Here is a 24,475-nt window from a genome sequence, read left to right on the forward strand (position 1 = left end):
TAAAACAAATGGTTTATAATGTAGAATGTAGGGGAACTAGCAGTAGAGAGCAATTAAGGAAGGGGGAACAATAATCCAAGAAGAACAGATAAGCTATTTAACGTTCTGGGGATGCCCAGAAATGACTATGGTCTGTTAATTTCTGATGGATATAGTAGGAACAAGTTCACAGAAATGTTGTTATATTATGTAACTTTCTTGGGGTAAAGTAGGAACATGTTGGAAGTTAAGCAGTTATCTTAGGTTAGTTGTCTTTTTCTTACTCCCTTGTTATGGTCTCTTTGAAATGTTCTTTTATTGTATGTTTGTTTTCTTTTTAACTTTTTTTTTTCATACAGTTGATTTAAAAAAGAAGGGAAAGTTAAAAAAAAAAAACAAAAGAAAGAAAAACAAGGAAAAAAAAAAAAGATGTAGTGCCCCCTTGAGGAGCCTGTGGAGAGTGCAGGGGTATTCGCCTAACCCACCTCCATGGTTGCTAACATGACCACAGACATAGGGGACTGGTGGTTTGATGGGTTGAGCCCTCTACCATGAGTTTTACCCTTGGGAAGACGGTTGCTGCAAAGGAGAGGCTAGGCCTCCCTATATTTGTGCCTAAGAGTCTCCTCCTGAATGCCTCTTTGTTGCTCAGATGTGGCCCTCTCTCTCTGGCTAAGCCAACTTGAAAGGTGAAATCACTGCCCTCCCCGCTACGTGGGATCAGACACCCAGGGGAGTGAATCTCCCTGGCAACGTAGAATATGACTCCCGGGGAGGAATGTAGACCCGGCATCATGGGACGGAGAACATCTTCTTGACCAAAAGGGGGATGTGAAAGGAAATGAAATAAGCTTCAGTGGCAGAGGGATTCCAAAACGAGCCGAGAGGTCACTCTGGAGGGCACTCTTACGCACACTTTAGACAACCCTTTTTAGGTTCTAAAGAATTGGGGTAGCTGGTGGTGGATACCTGAAACTATCAAACTACAACCCAGAACCCATGAATCTCGAAGACAGTTGTATAAAAATGTAGCTTATGAGGGGTGACAATGGGATTGGGAAAGCCATAAGGACCACACTCCACTTTGTCTAGTTTATGGATGGATGAGTAGAAAAATAGGGGAAGGAAACAAACAGACAAAGGTACCCAGTGTTCTTTTTTACTTCAATTGCTCTTTTTCACTCTAATTATTATTCTTGTTATTTTTGTGTGTGTGCTAATGAAGGTGTCAGGGATTGATTTAGGTGATGAATGTACAACTATGTAATGGTACTGTAAACAATCGAAAGTACGATTTGTTTTGTATGACTGCGTGGTATGTGAATATATCTCAATAAAATGATGATTAAAAAAAAATAAATGCATACAAAAAAAGAAAGAGAGCTAAAATCAAAGAACTAATGGAACAACTGAAGAAGCTAGAAAATGATCAACAAACTATTCCTAAACCAGGTAGAAGAAAAGAAATAACAAAGACTAAAGCAGAAATAAATGATATAGAGAACAAAAAAATACAGAATAAATAAAACCAAAAGTTGGTTCTTTGAGAAGATCAATAAGACTGACAAGCCCTTAGCTAGACTAACAAAATCAAAAAGAGAGAAGACCCAAACAAACAAACTAATAAATGAGAGAGGGGTCATCACTGCAGATTTCGAAGAAATTTTAAAAATTATAAGCGTATACTATGAAAAACTGTACACCAACAAACTACATAATTAAGAGGAAATGGACAATTTCCTGGAAACACATGAACAACCTAGAATGACCAAAGAAGTAGAAGACATCAACAAACCAATCACAAGCAAACAGATCCAATCAGTCATCAAAAAGCTTCCCGCAAATAAAAGTCCAGGATCAGATGGCTTCACAGGGGAATTCTACCAAACTTTCCAAAAAGAACTGGCACAAACTTACTTAAACTCTTTCAAAAAACTGAAGAAAATGGAATACTACCTAACTCATTTATGACGCCAACATCACTCTAATACCAAAACCAGGTAAAGATGCTACAAGAAAGGAAAACTACAGGCCAATCTCCCTCATGAATACAGATGCAAATATTTTCAACAAAATACTAGCAATTCGAATGAAAAGACACAATAAAAAATCATACATGATGACAAAGTGGGGTTCATCACAGGCATGCAAGGATGGTTCAACATAAGAAAATCAATCAATGTAATAAAATGCATTAACAAATCAAAAGGGAAAAGCAAATGATCATCGCATTAGATGCTGAAAAAGCATTCGACAAAATTCAGCATCCTTTTTTGATAAAAACACTTCAAAATTAGGAACTGAAGGAAACTTCCTCAATGTGATAAATGGCGTATATGAAAAACCCACAGCCAGCAAATTACTCAATGGCGAGGGGCTGAAAGCCTTCCCTCTAAAATCAGGAATGAAACAAGGATGCCCACTGTCACCACTGTTATTCAACATTGTTAGAAGTTCTAGCTGGAGCAATTTGGCAAGAAAAAGAAATAAAAGGCATCCAAATTGGAAAAGAAGAGGTAAAAAAGTCATTATTTGCAGAGGACATGATCTTATATTTGGAAAACTCTGAGAAATAGACGACACAGATACTTGAGCAAATAAACAAATTTAGCAAAGTGGAAGGATACAAGATTAATGCACGTAAGTCAATAATGTTCTTATACACTAGAAATGACCTAACTGAAGAGATGCTCAAGAAAAAGATTCCATTCTCAATAGCAACTAAAAAAATCAAGTACCTAGGAATAAACGTAACAAAGGAGGTAAAAGATCTCTACACGGAAAATTATACAACTTTACTAAAAGAAATGGAAGGGAACCTAAAGTAATGGCAAAATATTCCGTGTTTGTGGACAGGAACAGAAATGTTGTTAGATGTCAATCCTACCCAAACTCATCCATAGATTCAATGGAATTCCAATCAAAATTTCAACAACCAACTTTGCTGACTTGGAAAAGCTAGTTATCAAATTTATTTGGAAGAGAAACATGCCTCAAATTACTAAAAACATTCTAAAAAAGAAAAACAAAGTGGGAGGACTTACACTTCCTAACTTTGAAGCTTACCATAAAGCCACAGTAGTCAAAACAGCATGGTACTGGAACAAAGATAGACTTACTGATCAATGGAATCAAATTCAGAATTCAGAAATAGACCCCCAGATCTATGGTCGACTGATCTTTGATAAGGCCCCCAAACCCATTGGACTGGGACATAACAGTCTCTTCAACCAATGGGGCTGGGAGAACTAGATATCCACATCCAAAAGAATGAAAGAGGATCCCTACCTCACACCCTACACAAAAATTAACTCAAAGTGGATCAAAGACCTCAATATAAGAGACACTATCATAAAACTCCTAGAAGATAATGTGAGGAAACACCTTCAAGACCTTGTTTTAGGAGATTGCTTCTTAGACCTTACACCCAAAGCACAAGCAATGAAACAAAAAATAGATAAATGGGAACGCCTCAAACTTAGAAGTTTCTGGACCTCAAAGGAATTTGTCAAAAAGATGAAGAGGCAGCCAACTCAATGGGAAAAAATATTTGGAAGCCATGTATCTGATAAAAGACTGTTACCTTGCATATATAAAGAAATCCCACAACTCAATGACAATAGTACAAACAGCCCAATTATAACATGGGCAAACGTTATGAAAAGACATTTCTCTCAAGAAGAAATATAAATGGATAAAAAACACATGAAAAAATGTTCATCTTCACTAGCTATTAGAGAGATACAAATTAAGACCACAATGATATATCCTTTCACACCAATTAGAATGGCTGCTATTAAACAAACAGGAAACTACAAATGCTGGAGAGGATGTGGAGAAATTGGAACTCTTCTTCATTGTTAGTGGGACTGTAAAATGGTACAGTCACTCTGGAGGACAGTCTGGCAGTTACTTAGAAGACTAGATATCAAGTTACCCTACGATCCATCATTTTCACTTCTTGGTATATACCCAGAAGATCTGAAAGCAGTGACATGAACAGATATTTGCACACTGATATTCACAGTAGCATTATTCACAATTGCCAAGAGATGGAAACAACCCAAATGTCCTTCAACAGATAAGTGGATAAACAAAACGTGGTATATACACATGATGCAATATGACACAGCAGTAAGAAGGAACGAGGCTGTGAACAATATGTCAACATGGATGAACCTTGAAGGCATGATACAAGTGAAATCAGCCAGACACAACAAGAGAGACACTGTAAGTTACCACTAATGTGAACTCTGAAAAATGTAAAATAAGTGTCCCATATTGTAGAATGTAGGGGACCTAGAGATAGACAACAACTAGTGAAGGGGGAATGATAATCTAATAAGAACAGATAAGATATTGAGGGTAATCTTAATGATATGGGAATGCTCAGGAATGACTATGGATGGTAAATTTTCTTGGGGTATGGTAGGAACATGCTGGAAGCAATGTAGCTATTTTAGGTTATTTGTTTTTCTCAGTCCTTTGTTTTGCTTTGTTTGACAAGTTTTTTTTAATTTTTTGATACGTAAAGTTTATAAAAAGAGAAAAATAAAGAAAATCCTAAGGAATACACTTAAAAACTATTAGAATGAATAAACAAGTGCAGCAAGGTTGCAGGATACAAGATCCCTACATAAAATTCACTAGCAGTAAAAAATCCAAAAATGAAATGAACAAAACAATTCCATGTATAATAGCATGAAAATGAATTAAATACTTAGGAAAACTATGAAACATTGTTCAAAGAAATTAAAGAACATCTGAATAAATGAAAAGGCATTACATGTTCATGGATCAGATGACAATATTGCTAAGATTGCAAAACTCCTCAAACAAATCTACAGGTTCACCACAAATCTCTATCAAAATATCAGCTTGCTATTCTTCAGAAATTGACAAGCTTATCCTACAACTGGTATTGAAATGCAAGGATCCCAGAATAACCAAAACATACTTGAAAAGAACAAAGTTGGAAAACTCACCCCAATTTCAAAATTTACTACACAGCTTACTATTCAGCTACAGTAATCAAGACTGTGTGGTACTGGCATAAGAACAGACATTTTGATCAATGGAATAGAACTGAGAAGCCAGAAATCAATCATTTCATTTATGGTCAATTTACTTCGGACAGGTGTACCAAGACAACTGGGATAAGGAAAGGATAACCTTTTCAACAAATGGTGCTGGGACAACTGCATATCCACATGCAAAAGCATGGAGCGGGACCCTGACCTCACGCAATACATGAAAATTAACTAAAAATGGATAATAGATCTAAATGTAAGGGGTTGGTAGGGGCAAGATGGCCACATAGAGAGGACTGGAAAGTAGTTAGTCCCCTGGAGCAACTAATAAACAACCAGGAATGACTAGTAAATAATAAGGAATAACTGCTGGGGGACAACCGTTGGCTGTCCACACTTCGTACACCAACCTGGATTGGATGGAAAGGCTGAGACTGCAGCATAAAATCTGCAAGTAAAAACTGTGGAGCTGTGCCCCCACCCCCCACCCATGGCAGACTGAGCTCCAAGACCATGCTGAGGGAGAAAGCAGCAGTCCCAGAGCAACAAATATAGCTCAGCCCAGCTCCAACTGGGGTTTTTATTAACAAATGTGGACTGACAAATACAAGCTACAAACATAGACAAACCCCTAACAAGCAGACAAAAGCTTTTAGTGACAACTGACCTTAAGGAGTCAGAAAAGGCAAGTGCCCTGGGAAACAGAGCCCAGAAGACCAGGTGCTCTATCTGACTGACGGGCAAAACTGGGGGGCTGTGGACTGGCTCTGAAAGGGGACTTTCTTTCCCTTTTCCTCTCTCTCAACCTGAGTGGCTCAGTGAAGAGAGGCTCAGCCATTTTCAGTTCACAGTGCTCTGACCCAGAAAGGGGTGGAGATAACAGAGTCAGAGAGACAAAGGAGTAATTCAAATGCAGAAGATAGCTCCATAGGGGGTGTATCTTCCCTAATAGGAAGGAGGTTTCCAGCTCTAGTGCCAGCCTTCCCTTCAGAACTCAGACACCAGGGCCTGGGGGGAAACAAACAAACCAGAAAAAAACTAAACTGGGAACTAAAGGGGCCACACCTCCTTACACCAGTCAGGAACGACAGGCTGACAGGCGCCACCTGCTGGGTAAGTTAGGAAAAGCACAGTGGCTAGAGGCCTCATAGGAAAGTCTGTCTGTCTTCTAAGATACACCCTCAGGGAAACTTGAAACTGAATATGACCCCATTCTGAGACCTGAGCCTGTTCTGGTCTGGGAAAATCTGATTGGGGTAACCAAGGAAACCAAATGCCTACACAACAGAAAACTACAAATTACACTAGGAAAAATGAAGATGTGGCCCAGTCAAAGGAACAAACTTACACCTCAATTATGATACAGTTGAGATATTGCTTCACTTTAATGAAACAATCAATTAAAGATTTTCAAAGAAATATGCTAAATCAAATCAAAAACTGAATCAATGAGATCAGAGAAGATATGGCAAAAGAGATGAAGGATATAAAGTAAACACTGGGCAAACAGAAGGTAGAAATTGAAAGTTTGAAAAAACAACTGGCAGAACCTATGGAAATGAAAGACACAACACACAAAAGTGAAAAACATAATGGAGACATACAACAGCAGATCTCAAGAGGCAGAAGAAAACACTCAGGAACTGGAGAACAAGACATCTGAAATCTACACACAAAAGAACAGATATGGAAAAGAATGGAAAAATATGAGCAACATCTCAGGGCACTGAATGACAATATGAAGTGCATGAATGTACATGTTATGGGTGTCCCAGAAGGAGAAGAAAAGGGAAAAGGGGCAGAAGCAATAATAGAGGAAAAAAATCAATGAAAATTTTCCATCTCTTACGAAAGACATAAAATTACAGATCCAAGAAGCGCAGCGTACCCCAAACAGAATAGATCTGAACAGACCTAAGCCAAGACACTTAATAATCAGATTATCAAACGTCAATGATAAAGAGAGAATCCTGAAAGCAGCAAGAGAAAAGTGATCGATCACATTCAAAAGAAGCTTGATAAGACTATGTGCGGATTTCTCAGTAGAAACTATGGAGGCAAGAGGGAAGTGGTGTGATATATTTAAGATACTGAAAGAGAAAAACAGCCAACCAAAAATCCTATATCCAGCAAAGCTGTCCTTCATATATGAAGGAGAGTTTAAAATATTCTCTGACAGACAATGAGAGAGTCTGTGAACAAGATACAGGAAATACTAAAGGGAGCACTACTGAAAAATAGGAAAAGACAGGAGTGAGATGTTTGGAACACAATTTTGGGTGATGGTAGCAGAGCAATGTAAGTACACTGAACAAAGATGACTGTGAGTATGGTTGAAAGAGGAAGGTTAGGAGCATGTGGGACATCAGAAGGAAAGAGGAACTATAAAGACTGGGACTGTATAACTCAGTGAAACCTAGAGTGCTCAACAATTGTGATAAAATGTACAAATATGTTTTTACATGAGGGAGAACAAATGAGTGTCAACCTTGCAAGGTGTTAAAAATTGGGGGGTTATTGGGTAAAAATACAATCAATGCAAACTAGAGACTATAGTTAACAGAAACATTGTATTATGCTTCCTTTAATGTAACAAAGGCAATATACCAAAGCTAAATACCTATAAGAGGGGGACATAAGGGAGGGGTATGGGACTCTTGGCATTAGTGATGCTGTCTGACTTTGTTATTGTACTTCTAGCTATACTGTCATACAGTTGTTCTAGTTCATGAAAGAGATTTCTAATATTTGTACAGTTAATCACAGACATTGTCCACCATAAGATTCACTGTTTTATACATTCCCATATTTTAACCTCCGACTTCCCTTCAGGTGACATACATGACTCTAAGCTTCCCCTTTCCACCACATTCACATGCCATGAATGCCGGATTGTAGTGATGGGTGCACAACTAAAATCCAATGAGCTCTACACTTAAATGATAAATTTTTCATGGAAATTATATCTCAATAAACTGTTTTTTAAAAAGTAGAAAAGGATGGATCTGGAAAAAGATGATCCATATGCTAAAACATGAAATTGATCCTCTATCATTCACTATATATAAAAATCAATTTCAGATTGATTAGGAACTTAAACCTCAAAAACAAAATTTTAAAACTCCTAGACATTGTCTAAAACAATGTAGACAAACATATTTTGAACACTGTAAAACACAATGCAAAATATACACTATAAAATTAAAGTCCGATAAATAGGGCCACATTAAAATATAGAACATTTATTCATCACAAGCCTCCTCATAAAGCAAAAATACAAGGTATAAAAACTAGAAGTTACTCTTAAAATACAAAACTGACAAATGATTTGAATAAAGAATTTTTTTAAAAAATTCATAGATTCTATAAGAAAAGGATAAATAGCCAATAGAAAATGTGCACGCTACATGAAAAGTCACTTTATAGCACAGGAAACACATATGGTCAACAGACATTTGAAGAAATACTAACATTGTTGATGATCAGGGAAATGCAAATCAATGCTTTACTGAAATTCTATTTAAATTCATTTGGCAGAAATGTTTAAATCTGACAATACCAAATTTTGGAGGGGATGTGAATTCATAGGATCTCTTATACATTGTCAGTGGAAATGCAAATTTTAAACAAGTTTGGCATTATCTCCTTAGGTTGAACATTCACATACCATATAACCCAGCAATTCCACTCACAGGTATATACATAAAAGAAATTCTTGCACGTGTACAACAGGAGATATGTATAATAATGTTTATAGCAGCCCTGTTCACAAGAGCAAAAAAGTAGAAACAACCTATATGCTTATCAGTGAGAGAGTGAGTATATAAAATACGGTATATTTACATAATGAAATACAGTGCAGTCATCAAAAAGAACAAACTACAGCTTCACACAAAAATCTGGATGAATCTTAGCAATTTAGTATTAAGTAAAATAATATAAAAATTATCACAATTACACAACATGGTGTAGTAGCCTTTTTATCTTTTTTAAAGTGTTCAAAACAACCATATAAAGAAGTGGGACTTTGAAAGTTATTGTTCAAGAGCTAGCTACTGGTTTGAAGTATGTTTTACAGCAAGTGACAATCAGATTTGCATGTTTGAAAGATTACTCTGGCTACAGGGTAGATGACTAACTGGGGTTAAAGCAAACTTAAGACAGGGAGATCATTTAAGAAATTGTTGATAGGTCCAATTAAAAGGTGAAGAGGGGAGGAGTACTTCAACAACAATGGCAGTGAGAACAGAGTCAGGAAACAGATGTGAATGCTTTTCAGAAAGTTATGACAAACGGGCCTTAGTTTCTACTATATTTAGAAGAGAAAGAGGCAAGAATGATTCCCAAGTTGCTGAAGTGGGTAACCAGAAAGACTGGGGTCAATAACAAGAGTTGGTTTTTTATATATTGAGTTTGAGGGCACTGTGGAATGTCAATTCAGGCAGTTTCTTCCCTCTATGCACAACTATAAAATCTGTTTCCTCCCCCCACAAGACCCATCCTCCATTTTTATAAAGCCCTTTCTGATGATGCACCAACCAAATCAGACGTCATCTCTACCTCTTTGTATACGTATAGCACTTTGTTTTCGCTTATGACATTTATCTTGCTTAGCCCAGGGTTTCTCAACCTTGGAAGCACTGACATTTTGGACCAGAAATTATTCGTTGTGTGGGGATGTGCTACGCATTGTAGGATGTTTAGCAGAATCCCTGGCCTCTACTCACTTAGATGTCAGTAGCACCCCCCAAGTTGTGGCAATCAAAATGTCTCCAGATATTATGTCCCCTGGGGATCTAAATTCCTCCACCCCCATTAAGAACCACTGATCTAGCCCATATAATAGGTAGGTAAGTACTTATTTTATACCACAGTGAAATCAAAAATCCTTGAAGACAGCAACTTTGCAACCCTGGCCATTTACATAAAATCAGTATGACAAATCCATTCAGACATAATTTTTATGTACTCATTAAGGCACCATTAAAGTATTTTAAGGACACAGTTATCTATGTTCAATTTACTGTTTTTAGTTTATAAATATTTTTCAGTGGAACTGATATTCCATTGACAAAGACACAAATTCCCAACCAATTATCTCAAAGTGTTGAAGGTTTACATATTGTAATTATTTTTTAAGGGAGGAAGAAAAAACCTACGCTGCTTATAATAGAGTCTCTTAGGGATATAATCATTTAGCAAAGACATTTTTGAGTTAAATCTAAACTCATAAATATCATGGGATTGGTTATTCTCCATAGAGTTCAAATAAAAGCTTATGCTTCATTTATTTTATTTCTATCTCTTGTCCCCTTGAATCCTGAATATTATGCACAAAATTATACTGAAAGACACTGAAATAATTAAGTTAAAAATAAAAGGAATATCTCTGTTGCAAATAATGGAAGAGTACACATAATTAATAATGTCCACACATAGGAAAGGACTTACTTTTGTGGAAAAAAATTTTCTTTAAATAATCTGATATAAAAATACATTAGAAAATATCCATTGTTAGATTTTCCATCATATTTCATTGAAAACTGATATTCTTTAAGTGTAACAGTATCAATTTATAATTTATTTGAAATAATAGTGAGGCAGGATAGAACAGGGAATCAAGGCTGTGGTCTCTGGTCTTCTATTCAGCTTTGAAAGAGTTACTGCAGATCTGCAAGCTTCAAATGCAGACTTCATGGAGCCAAAATTTCCCCTAAAACTCTGAAGTCTCCCCAAACCATAAACGCTTGTAAAATCATGGGCCCAAAGCAAACTCTTAGCTAATGACAAAAAGCATGGGGTCATAAAGATTGTTAAACATCTGCCCATAGACAAATTTCAGATACGTGAGGGCATGCCACAAGTCCTGATAGCTATCTCCTTCTAGAACAAAGAAGACATCTAGTTAATGCAAACCATGGTTAATACTAACCTTGTAGGCCCCTAGTGTTCAAAGGTTACTATGGAAACCTGATACCAGCAAAACATTCCTATATAACAAGCCAACCCACTCCCACTCAGCACATGCTTCTCCTCAAACATGCCCACGTTATCTCCTTAACATGTATCTTTCTCTCTTTCTTCAATAAACTTTACTACTTATTTCTAGTGGCCCCTCCTGTCTCTGAATTCTTTCCATAGCGAGAGTCCCAAGCCTGAAACAGGGTTCTGCCTGGCACTGCTGCAAACAGGACACCAGTTACAGGAGGAATGCAAAGATGAAAAGTTAAAATTTAACCTTTAGCATATTTAGTGCACTAGCTTACTGTGACACTAAACACAAACTTAAATTACTGTTATAAAACTAACTTGTATAGTTTTCTTTTATTATATTAAATAACTTTTCTATAAAAGGGAAACAGACAAACCTTTCTCAATCTTTTTGGGGAACTGGTTGTGAAAGCATTACAATGCTTAAAGAAGTACCTGAATACACCCAAAATGGAGGGGAAAAAAGAAGACTACAAGATTTTCCCTTTTAGGCCATGATGTATTATGGGAGGTGGGCAGCATACAATTTAAAGCATCCCTTAGAGTGGGCTGCTGGGCTTGACTGGGAGAATGATATGCCCTTTTGCAATGATATGACCCTGCCATGTAACTTAAACAAGTACAACCTCCCAGCAAATCAGTATGTTTTAGCCTTCAATTACTCTTATTTGTTCAAAGGGTCCTTAGCATCACCTCTTATGTTGACAATGAGGTTCTGGATCTTGTCTATCTTTATACTTTGATATCGAATAAATGCCTCAGAGTTTACATTACAAATAATCTAAATTAAAATTTTATATTTTAAACCTTGTTAAACAAAGTTTCTCACTAACCCTGGTTCTAAAATATCCCAATAAATCACTTCTGCTCTTAGATCTATCATGAATATATAATTTTTTCAGAAACATGAAAAACTCATATTTTCCAAAAGCAACTAATTTGAGTTGCTTTAGCTGCTACCACAGTCTTATTTCTCAATTGTGCCTTATTCTCCATTTTGATTACTTAAAATATTTTGCTCTGTTGAGTACCTGCTCCTATGCTCACCAACCTTGTATTCCCTGATGACACTGCCTCACTTCATTAAGACTAAAATTTAAGACATTAATTTCCCCACACATCTAAGTTTACTTCTGCCTTAGCAAAAGTCAGGTTACTTCTTTCCACAGCTAGCAGCTCCCTGCCTACCTCCCTTGCAGCACTTACTCCCAAATGCAGGTCCTACCTCCTCCTCTTGCATTTTAACACCGAACCCTCCACAGGTTCCCCCTCTTAGCCTTTAGGCATGTTTAAGAAAATATTGAGTAAATCTTCAGTTAACATCTGACCCAAGCACACACTGTTCATTCTCAACTCTGTATTCATGCCACTGCCTCTCCTGAAATTTTGCAACCATATCTCCTGCTTAATCATAACTTGATCTCATACTGACCATTTGCCTCAAGATTCAGCAAATATCTAACCTCCCAGGAAATTTTTTCAAAGGAACTTAACCCCCAATAAAATTAAGCTTTATGCCACTGTACCGATTTGGATATATTATCTCCCCCTGAAAAGCCATATTATTTAATGCAATCTTGTGAGGGCAGAGTTATTAATCTTTTTGATTAGGGTGTGACCTCTTGATTGAATATTTCCATGGAGATATGGACCCCACCAATTCAGGGTGGGTCTTAATTAAATAACTGGAGTCCTATAAGAGCAGCTGAAAGAGACTTTTAGAACGGCCGTTGAAAGCTGATGCTTGGAGATGTGGACAGAAGGACGTTTGGAGATGCTAAGCTAAGAGATGCTAGCCCAGAGTTTGCTTCAGAGAAACTAAGAGAGGACCCCCAGACAGTTGGATGCACAGGAGCTGAAGAGGCTAAGACAGACAAGCCCAGAGACATTTTGGAGAATGCCATTTTGAAACACAACCCCAGAGCAAAGGAACAGCAGGCACCAGCCATGTGCCTTCTCAGCTGACAGAGGTGTTCTGGACATCATCAGCCATTCTTCAGGGATGCCTCAGTTTGGACACTTTTATAAGGCCTTAGGACTGTAAATTTATAACCAAATAAACCCCCTTTATAAAAGCCAATCTATTTCTAGTATTTTACATAACGGCAGCATTAGCAAACCACAACCAGCCACAGTTCCAGATCACTTATTTGTATAGTTTATAGAAGTATACCATTTTGAATAGTGTTATATATTATAATGTAATTCTAACTGTATATTACTATACATAGTCAACTATTTTAGAAACACCTCAAAGAAAGGAACTCTTTCTTTTCTGTTGGCCATAATCCTGTCTCCAGGGTTGAGGTGCAGTAAATGCTCCCTGAATGCATCTATTGTAAAACCATAAGAAAGAGAGGTGGGAAGACAAGCTATGCAAATACGTACTCATCTTAAACAAAAACTATATAACCTCTGAAGTTAAATAAGAATTTATTTTTCATAATAAATAACCTATTGATTAACATAGCATTTATTTTAATAATAGCTTTACTATAAGCAAAGAATGTGTTAGAATGGAAATAACAATGGAACCGTTCTCGAGTTGGAAAACCTAGGCTCTGACTCACACTCTACCATATACTATCCATTTAACTTTGGACAAACAGTCTTACCTCTTTCAATCATAAAGAGAAATTCCTATATATTCTGCCAAGCTCACAAGGTTGTTATTAGAATACAATAGGATGATATATACAAAAGTGAATAGAAATTTACAAAGATACAAATGGTATTATTTTAACGATGAAAATATCCTCCAAGTTAAGAGAATATTGTATTTTAAAATTTGAACTTGCAAAGAAAGAAATTAAGAGGAAACTATTTATGTTGTAGAAGAATTCACCATGGAATAAGATAAATCAATACAAGGTTCATCAACTCAAATTTAACCTACAGCAACTAAAATGTAATTCAACTGTCAAACAATTAGCTTCACATTCGATTTTTCAGAAAGACATTTATCACTTAAAGCAATGCAGATATTTGAATCAAGTGGCAAAATCACAATGTACTGAGTACACTGAGGGGGCCTTCACCTATGTAACAGAATGCAATTGTGTTCATTAGATTTTACAATCTGATGCAATGCATAGTTGAAGAGGTAAATCAGTACATGTAGGAAATACTAGAGTTGACTCCTGGTTTACAGGAAAACAGGTGATTAACCAGAACACAGCACAATCTGATGTAGTAAGAATTCCTAAATCTTTTCCACAGATCTATTGCTGATGGAGGGAAAAGTTGCAAGCAGGCTGAAACATATCCCCTAATTTGTAGGCTGGTAACAGTGTCAACTATGAAAAGTTTCAGAATTCGTTTGGGTAACCATTAAATTCATTTTCAAACCCTCTTAAATTCAACAAATTGTCACGGTATCCACGCAAACTGAAAAGGGCTTGTCAATTTCTCTTTGTTCTGCCAAGTATACATACAGACTATATCAGGGAAGCCATTAACAGAAATAATCAGCTACCTTCCTAAAACAGGTTACCAACTTTCTGATCCCTGTTTTTTATACCTTTATATGGTGATATTATTACCCAAGGAGTACCTAGAAGGCAGATCTCAACAAAGTTCTGGGCACATACCACTAATTAGGGATTCAAGTAAATCACTTTTAAATGTAAAACTCCCAGAAGGGCTCCCATAGTTATTTGGCTTTGAGCTCCATCCCAGTAAAGGAATAGGAAGGATTACAGGCTGAAGAAGGAAGGAGAAACAAGGAGGGCAGCAAGATGGGGACAGGAGAGAGGGGTCAGGTGAGGCAGAACAGACATTAGAAGTGCAAAAAGAGGGAAAAAGGCCCCAGAAATAAACTTTGCCAACAGCTGCCTACTATCCATTTTCCTTCATAGCATGGCAAGTCATTCACACAGAAAACAAGATTCAACTGCTACATATTTGGGGGGCACGATTTACATAATGCAAATTTATCAAAATTGTTAAATGTCAAGCCAGAGTTATGCATGGGAACTGAAGAAACTAGCTTTCTAGTAAATTTCTATTCACTATAAATACCATAAGATGAAAAAAATAAGCCTGTAATTGAAAAGAATGCTCAACTGGAACCTGAACACTTGGTTCCTAGTTTTGGTTTTGACCCTCTTGACAAGTGACTTTAGGTAGTAACTAAACTTTTCTCAATGTTCACTCAAACAACGAATATTTCTCGAGTGCCTAAGAGATGAGCTATTTCAGGATTTTGCAACCATGGCTACAAATTAGAAGCACCTAGGGGGATTAAAAAAAAATACAAGACCCCAGACTCCAGAGATTCTGATTTAATTGGGTTGGGGAAGAGCTTGAGAATACTTAAAAGAAAAGAAAAACTTCTCTCGCCATTTTAATGTGCAGCCAGGGTGGATAACCGCTGGCCTATTTCATCTTATGAAACATATGAGGAACAGCAAAATAATACAAAAAGCCCTTCTCCCTTCTTTTGAAATTTATCTCTTCTTTTGAAATTCATCAATTTTCTCCTTATCCAATCTTGTTTCCACAATCCTTGACCATATTCTCTTCACCTTCCACTTCTCCCTACCTCCAATCTCTTCCCAACCCAATAATGCTTGTCTAACTAATCAGATAGTCCTTTGGTAAAGGACTAACAGAAAAAAAAAGCCAGTTCCAGAGGTAATGGCATAAGCAAAGAAATAAGAGGCAGAAATAAGGATGGTATGCGGGTTGGTACTAGAAGACAGATCTGAAGTTAAGTAGAAAATGTTTTGGAGTAGACTTGAGACTGAATAAACTAAGTGAAGCCAAACTTGGAAGACCCTAAATACCAAGCATAGTGTTTGACTCGGAAACATTATTCCAATGAGAGCCATTTTAAGTATAATATCACATCAAATAATATCCGTCAAACAGAGTATATACTATGTGTGTATGTATGTGTATGTTTGGGTGTGTATATATATACATATATACACATTGTATATGTACACATATTATATATATACACGTAAGTATAATCTCAAACATGCTCTATTTTTTCTTCAGTTCCAGTTATACCCAATTTCTATTTATACATAATGGATACTGGTCTCTTTACATTAAAAAATAATGCCCCTAACTATTTCATAGATGAATTTTGTCAAAAACAAATGGTTAAATGAGTTACCAACAGATTTTTCATTTAAAACAAAAAAGGGCAACACAACAGCTTCTTTTACTCTTTGATTTTCAAATGTTCCCAAGGAAGATACATCCAACTGAAGAAAAAAAAAGTAAAATGAGATGGAATTAATTCAAGAAGTCCTATGCTACTGTACATACTGAAAAAGGCTATGATGAATGATTGTTTACCAAGAACAAAGATGGTTCTGGTTTGTGTTAAAGCTTAAAATCAATCGAAGGCTTAAAAGCCAAAGTTATAACTGCATATTCGTATTTATGAAAAATATTATTAAGTATAATAAAATGAGGAGACTCAACAAGTACATGACTTATTCCCTGCCTTTATCACCCTCTTTTCGGGGACAGCGAGAAACAAACATAAAAGAAAATAAATCCAGCACTGCCAACTAAGTGGTAAGACAATAAGTACCATGGGAATTCAAACAACCGGAGCCTGCTATGGACTAAGGGAGTTGGAGGGAGCTTCTTGGAAAAACTGGGGCTTGAACAAAATTAAATAGGTAGAGAAAAGAAGAAAAGTACAAGCATGCAGATTACTTTGTGCAAAGATGAGGCAGAAAATCACAAAATATATTTGAGAGACCGAGTTCCATGTAAGAAATGTTTGGGGAGTTAAGGCTGCAATAATAAATTGGAGCAGGACCGTGAAAGGCCTGAAGCTAAGACAGTTAAACTTTATCCTACAGATATAGGGAGTCTTTAAAGGTTATTAAGACCATAAGTGAAACAATATCTCCTTATAATGATGCAGTTTGGAACCATTTTTCTTGAAGCCTTTGAAGAACATATTACGTAGTATAATATCTTGCCAATATATTCATGAATGTGTGAACATATTGTTTAGGAAATCTGTTCCGAGTGAAGGAGTAAATACTCAAACATGCTTCCCAAAATACAAAATCAGTTGATCGATTACAGAGTCACAGTTCTTAGGGTAATTCCTTAAACAGAATCATTGGGTAGAAGGGTCGAATTTGGAGTTTTCCTCTTCTGCCTACCCTCCTCCAATCTACATACCTTGATTTAATATCCAAAACAGAATACATTGAAATTGTCTTATCTTGAAAATAAGAGGTCTTTTATTACTTCTCATTATGGGTGAATTCACTTACTGTAATGTTTTAAAATTACTACATCTATTAAAATGATTTTGTCCATGATTTATTTCAGCAAAGCAGATGAAAACAGATACAGAAATAACAAATTTAAAGATTGCAAAAAGCAAAAACCCTTTCACCAAACCAAAATACACCTAAAAAAGTCAGCTTTGGTTTATGAGTCAGAGTGTGTTCCTAACAACAACAACAAAAAAATGCCATCCACTACAAAGGCTACCAGAGTATTTGAAGAACATTACAATAGCCAATTTCTCATTCAAAGTGATAAGCCATTAATCCACAACTCCATAAAGAATGCAGATAATTTTTTTCTCGAAATGACCTTAAAAATATTGGCTCTTTCTGTTTTAAAAATTAAGACTCCAACATAACTCAAAACAAGGATTATCTTTCCCCTAGTACCAGGACATGTAAGTGATTGATGATTTAATTTGCTAGTGCAGCAAATACTAATTTAACCGCCACTACGTTCTCAACATCAGGAAAATGAAAAATCTCAGTCTTTAAATGCATACGTGACAGGAAAGAAGCCAAGAGTGTTCTTGGATAATTAAAACACATACAAAATAAGAACACAGAAAAACCATAGCAATACTGCTGCTACACTATGAAAAAGGACATGCCATTCTAGGAAGCATGTATGCCTTTAAGGAATATGCATAGATTATGCTTTTATGCATTGTCTTTCTTTTTCCGGGAAACATGAAAACATTCAGGAGAGTTGGAAGAAGTGCATTAAAGAAGGTGTCAATACCAGCCTCTCTCCCCCCTTGCTGGGGAAACTAGCTTTAATGATAATGCTCTTTCACCCCTAACATCCCATCAGTTTCCACACATCCTTCAATCAACACTTGCCTCCTCCCCTACACCCTTCTTCGCCCGCACAGGGAACTGGCAGCTCCGACTATGTCAGTCTCGCCACCCCCGCGTACCCGCCCAGACCAGCAGAGTCCAACAACGCAGCCACGCAGCCTCCCACTCCCCCCACCTCCTCCTCCTCAGCCCAGCTTCCCCTCCCCCGTCCTGTCACCTGCTTGGGTGGTGTCTGTCAGGTCATAGCCGCTGCCCGGGAAGTCTCGGAGTTTTCTACCAGTGAGGCTCAGGAAACCGGAGTTGCCCGCCTCCTCCAGGGCCCGGTCCAGGCTTCTCACGGTGTGTTGAGGCTGCAGGCTCCCGGGGTTCCACTGTGGCCCGTGGGAGAACGGCTGACCGAAAAGAGTCGGTACCGGGATGGGCACCGTCAGGGTCCCGCCGCCACCTCCCCCTCCGGTTCCGCCGCCTGCCCCCCCGGTCGAGCCACCGCTACCGCTATTTCCACCTCCCCCACAACCTCCGCCCCCACTGTTACCACCACCTCCCTGACTCGCCGCCATGTTCCTGGGAGAAAGAGAATAGCCCCCGACAATACTCTCAGCCGGTGCTGCGAATGCAGGGGGTGCTTTCGACGCATGCGCAGGCTGGATTGGGGAGGGGAGATGAGATAGAGGGTGGGAAGGAAGGAGGGGGCGGGCAGGGAAGAGGTATAGGAGAGAAAAGAGATGATGTTCAAAAGTGCAGACCGCTTGCTTTAAGAAATATATGATCAGAGGAAAGATGCAAAATCTTGGTTCCGCTGCTTTGGGTACCAAAATCTGGCAAAGCAACATCAGCCTAACTAAAGGTCTTTTGGCAATAAGCCCCCAAATCTCCAACTTGCTTCACGTTTTTTCGTTCTGCAAAATAAATACAAAATATATTAGATAGAGATGTAAGGGATTCGTTTCAGAGACTATAGAAACATCATTTGGAAGGACTATTAGCAAGCAAACTGAAAGTCTTAGTGTAAATGCCTCAGGAATCATTTACCAGTGTTAGCATGGGAGAAAACTTTGGAGTCATTCGGAGAGGAAAATTGACGCAATATTGAGTTTTAAGGAATATATAAATTTTGCCATACTGTAGAATTCCAAAATATGAGAAGCGTTTTAAAACGTTTTCAAGGAAATTTCTCCCTCCAGTGTATATGGGTCTCAGCCAAACTACTGCCTTCCAAAACTTGGAGGAGTTTTCTGCTTTCTGTTCTATCATTCTTTAAAGTTGTGCCAAGATCTCTAAAATATCTCTAGTTTATTTCTCATCGTTTCAGTATTGACTCATGTAAAACTCTTTCATCGTCAACCTTAATGTTTATTTGTTAAATACAGGTTTTGGTTTGGGATGGAATTCTGAAACATGGAGAATATGAAGCTAATCAATCTTGGATTTTAGAAGTTTATTCCCAGAACCTGAAGATAGTTTCGTTGTAGAAAACACAGAGAAGCAAGTTCACACTCCTTTATCAGGCGTTCAAATCCTCCATAATCTGACCCCGACCTACCTAGTCAAGTTTGTCACTCAGTCATTTAAGCCACTGCCACCCTTCCACTCTTTACCCTCCCCACCCCCACTAATAGTTATTCAAATCCTTTTCGCTAATATTCAGTAACGTTACTGAAGAAACCTATCAGAATGCTAGGACATACGTAGTTATTGATTTTAATATCCGATGCATCTCTTTTACATCTATTTCAATTTGAGCAATGTATCAACAGTCAAATCTTCTTAAAGAAATCACTTGACTAAAGTTTATCTGGTATAGATTCCACTTGGAAAGAATACAGGAAAGAATTACAACTTGTTTAAATTGCTTTGTTGTCATAGTGGTTAATTAAAATGATTATGTTGTGAGGAATTACATTCTCCACTTTCATGATACACGGAGGGAAAAGAATTGAAAATGAGGCTCTCAACAGTAAATAAATAAGCGAAAATAAGTTATTTAAAACCACTTGTGCCTTATACCTCATCCTCCTTACAACTCAAATCAAATCACGTATTATTTGGGAGCTTCCAAAACTAAGAGGAAGAGAAGGGAAAACTAAATTCATTAGAGAAAAAAATAGGAAAGGAAATATTTCAGCATTATCCAATGAGCATTTTTTGCATGAAGTTTAGAAATTTGTTGCAGCCTTTTAACTACCTGTATAAGACTTGGAAAAGTGACTTACCATCTCTATACTTCTGTTTACTCATCAGTAACACTGAAAATATAGTAATACTTAGTAACACTAATACTTAAAAAGTGCTTACTATTTGCCAGATGCTGTTCTAATTGCCTTACATATATTGTCATTCAATCCTCATAATAATCCTGTAAATTAAGTACTGTTATTCTTCCATTTTATAAACAAGACAAAATAGTACATACCTCACATAACATTGTTCTAAGAATAAATAAGTACATATATGTAAGGTGTCAAGTACTATATCTAGTATGCATTCATTCATCTAATAAACATTTATTGAGCAATTACACTGTTCCAGGAAATATTCTTTGTGCAGGTGCTACTATAGCAATAAATGTTCGATGAATTTTATTCTTTACTATACTCCTATATCCCTCAAAAAATAAAATAAAATAATGAACTTAAAAAAATGGAGGAAGCCAAGGGAAAATATCTGTATATTCCTTGATAATTGTGGGCAAAAATATGTCTGCTATACTGAACCAATTTTTTGTTTCGGTCTATGCTAGAGGATATTTTATAGTAATTACCATATCAGTGTTATCCTTGAAATGGACATGTAGCAATTGGTTATATTATGGTCAGTAGAATTATCCAAGCCAAATTTACAGTAAGTTCAAGAATGATGATAAAACATCATGAATAGGCAGCATATATCAAAGATGATAGAAGGAAAATAAGGGAAAAGTAGGGGAGTTTTGAACAAAAGATGCATTCTCTGTTAAAACTTTAAAACACTGGCATACTGCAGATATGATTTCTACTCAAAAGAACTTAGAGAGGGTTCCTGAATTTCCAGACCGGTTTAGAGTCACTGCTACTCCAAGCCAACTGGTAGTTATCCAACATTTATAAATAATACAGAGGAAGAAAAAAGACACAGTGAAATGTCCAAAACTCCAAATTCTTCTATTAAAGATCAAGATCAATGTGATAGACTACAGGATGTTCTTACCAATCTGTAAATAAAGCAAAAATGGGATATGCTTTAATTTAGGATCCAGTACAAGGTGATGCATTTGGGAATTAAATAGCTCTAACTATAATATGACATTTTTTGAAATCCTGAACTATTAATCAGGATCTAGGAATGAGAGTATAGTGGTTTGTCCCTGAAAACATCAGTTTAATTCAGTGCTACTTTCAGAAAACCAAATAATGGGTATTTTAAAAAAATGTGAAGACCATATATTTTACCCCATACTGAAATATTTTGCAGCTGCAGCAGAATTAAGATGTGCAGTTCTGCTGACTCCAAGTTCAGCACAAGTCCTGAATTAGAGAAATTCCTGAAAATTGTACCTAAAATGATTAGAATAATGGGGAAAGAGAAACTTGCTTGACCCTCCTTTGTCTTGTAACTTGATCTTCATTCTCTTCCAAATTCCCTGTACAGGACGGAGCCTTCAGAGGAATATGCATGAACTTATTTTAGCATAATTTATTGTGTACTATATAGGACACCCCTGATCCTCCTATCCCCATCTGTCTGTCCTTGGTTCTGCCCTTGCAGATAACCCTTTGCACAGCTGTAACCAAAACTAACACACTCATAATCCCAAAGCTAATATTTATGAATTTAACAGGGATTAGGACAAATATATGAATGACCATTATTACTAAAAGCTATTGCATATCTAATCTTCAATGTTGATGTCAACAAGCACTATTATATCCTATCTTGGTTAGAATCTCTGCACTGACACATAAAAGATGTGAGATGTTGGACAAGTTGCTTAATCTCTCAACGTCTCCAATTCCTTGTCTATAAACCAGGGATCATAACATTATTAGCTATCTCATAAGATTATAGTGAGGATTACATGAGATAACTATATAAAGTACCTAGCAAATTATAATGATGATTATTATTGCTGTTATTAATATTTTGTCTAATTTCACTATGAAATAGAGTACTGGGTTGAGTGCACCATGAATTATCAACATGGCAATTGGTAAATTCTACTATACTGTGCTACCAACACTAATAAGCACTTTCTTCTGTGCTGCTACTAATTTACATCCTCCTTAACTCAACCCAAGTTTCTGCCTCCCCTAACATTTGTGTTTTAACTATGAACCAGCCATCTGACCCAATTTCTGTTTAGTGCCTCTAATTCAATCACATATTTTGACATCTGTGATTCTGGTATGTTAGCCTGATATCATGGAATCCAGTTAGATATCTGTTCCAATTCCTCCTTAAAAATATATCCTATACCACATTAACAAATAGAAGAGGGAAAAACTACATTATCATCTTGTTTGACACAGAAAAGGCATTTGACAAAATCCAGCATCCTTTCCTGATAAAATATTTCAAAAGATAGTAATAGAAGGATACTTCCTCAACATGAAAAAGGGCTTATATAAAAAACCCACAGCTAACATCATACTCTACAGTGAAAGATTGAAAGCATTCCCTGTAAGATCTGGAACAAGACAAAGATGCCCACTGTCACCACTGTGATACAAAATTGTGTTAGAAGGTCTAGCTGGAGCAATTAAGAAAGAAAAAGAAATGCAAGTCATCCAAATCAGAAATGAAGAAGTAAACTTTTCACTATTTTCAGATGACATGACCCTATACTTAGAAAGTCCCAAAAAATCCACAACAAAGCTACTAGAGCTAATAAATGAGTTCAGCAAAGTGGCAGGATACAAAATCAACATGCAAAAATCAGTAGTGTTTCCCTACACTAGTAATGGGCAATCTGAGGAGGAAATGACTTTTTGAAATTTCATTTACAATACCAAATAAAATAATCAATTCTCCAGGAATAAATTTAACTGAGGATGTAAAGGACCTGGACACAGGAAACTACAAAACATTATTAAAAGAAGTCAAAGATCTAAGGAAATGGAAGGATATTCTATGATCCTGGATTGGAAGACTAAATATCATTAAGATGTCAATTCTACCTAAACTGTTTTACAGATTCAATGCAATCCCAATCAAAATTCCAACAACCTGTTTTGAAGAAATGGAAAAACCAATCATCAAACCTCTTTGGAAGGGTAAGAGGCCCCAGATAGACAAAATCATCTTTAAAAAGAAGAATAGAGTTGGAGGACTCACATTTCCTGATTTCAAAGATATTACGAAACTACAGTGGTCAACACAGCATGACACTGTGATAAACATAGATATATTGATCAATGGAGTTGAATTAAGAGTTCTGAAATAGACCATCACATCTATGGTCAACTGATTTTTGAAAAGGCTGCCAAATCCATTCAACTGGGACAGAACAGTCTCATTAATAAATGGTGCTGGGAGAACTGTACATCCATACACAGAAGAATGAAAGAGGACCCCTATCTTACACCTTATAATAAAATTAACTTAAAATGTATCAAAGACATAAATATAAGATCTAGGACCATAAAAATCCTAGAAGAAAATGCAGGGAAGCATCTTCAAGACCCTATGGTAGGTGGTGGTTTCTTAGACTTTACACCCAAAGCACAAGCAACAAAAGAAAAAATAAATAGGACCTCCTTAAAATTTAATGCTTTTGTGCTTCAAAGGATTTTGTCAAGAAAGTGAAAAGGCAGCCTACTCAATGGGAGAAAATATTTGGAAACCACATATCTGATAAGGGTTTAATATGCATAATATATAAAGGAATCCTACAACTCAACAATTAAAAGACAGCCCAATGGGCAAAAGTCTTGAATAGACATTTCTCCAAGAGGAAATATGAATGGCTATAATGCTCATGAAATGAGGTTTGACAGAACTAGCTATAAAGGAAATGCAAGTCATAAGCACAATGAGACCTCATTTCACACCCACCAGAATGGCCACTATTAAAAACAACAGAAAACTTGAAGATTTGGAGAACTTTTGGAGAAATAGGAACACTCATCCATTGCTGGTGGGAATGTAAAATGGTGCCGCCACTGTGGAAGACACTTTGAAGGTTCCTCAGAAAGGTAAATGTACTCAATATCAGTAGTTATTAGAGAATACAAAATCACAATGTGATATCATTTCACACCTACTGGAATGGCCACTATTAAAAAAAACAGAAAACTACAAGTGTTGGAAAGGACATGGAGAAAGAGAAAGATTTATTTGCTGCTGGTGGAATGTAGAATGGTGCAGCCAGTATGGAAGACACTTGGTGGTTCCTTAGGAAGCTAAGTATAGAATCACCATATGATC

At 36.8% G+C, this 24,475-nt stretch overlaps 1 protein-coding gene across 5 annotated transcripts in view; it reads right to left on the minus strand.

Moving 5' to 3' along the window:
- The window catches only part of LRCH2 (leucine rich repeats and calponin homology domain containing 2), a 177,520-nt gene extending 158,887 nt beyond the window's left edge, over positions 1–18,633 (minus strand). For all 5 annotated transcript variants that reach the window (XM_037822273.1, XM_037822272.1, XM_037822271.1 and 2 more), the window contains exon 1: positions 18,291–18,633. In XM_037822273.1, coding sequence (XP_037678201.1) covers positions 18,291–18,633 — 343 coding nt within the window. The remainder of the gene's footprint in view (positions 1–18,290) is intronic.
- Between the last annotated feature and the right edge of the window lie 5,842 nt (positions 18,634–24,475).

This window comes from Choloepus didactylus, chromosome X, assembly GCF_015220235.1.
Source record: "Choloepus didactylus isolate mChoDid1 chromosome X, mChoDid1.pri, whole genome shotgun sequence".
In the NCBI taxonomy this organism is placed as follows: domain Eukaryota; kingdom Metazoa; phylum Chordata; class Mammalia; order Pilosa; family Megalonychidae; genus Choloepus; species Choloepus didactylus.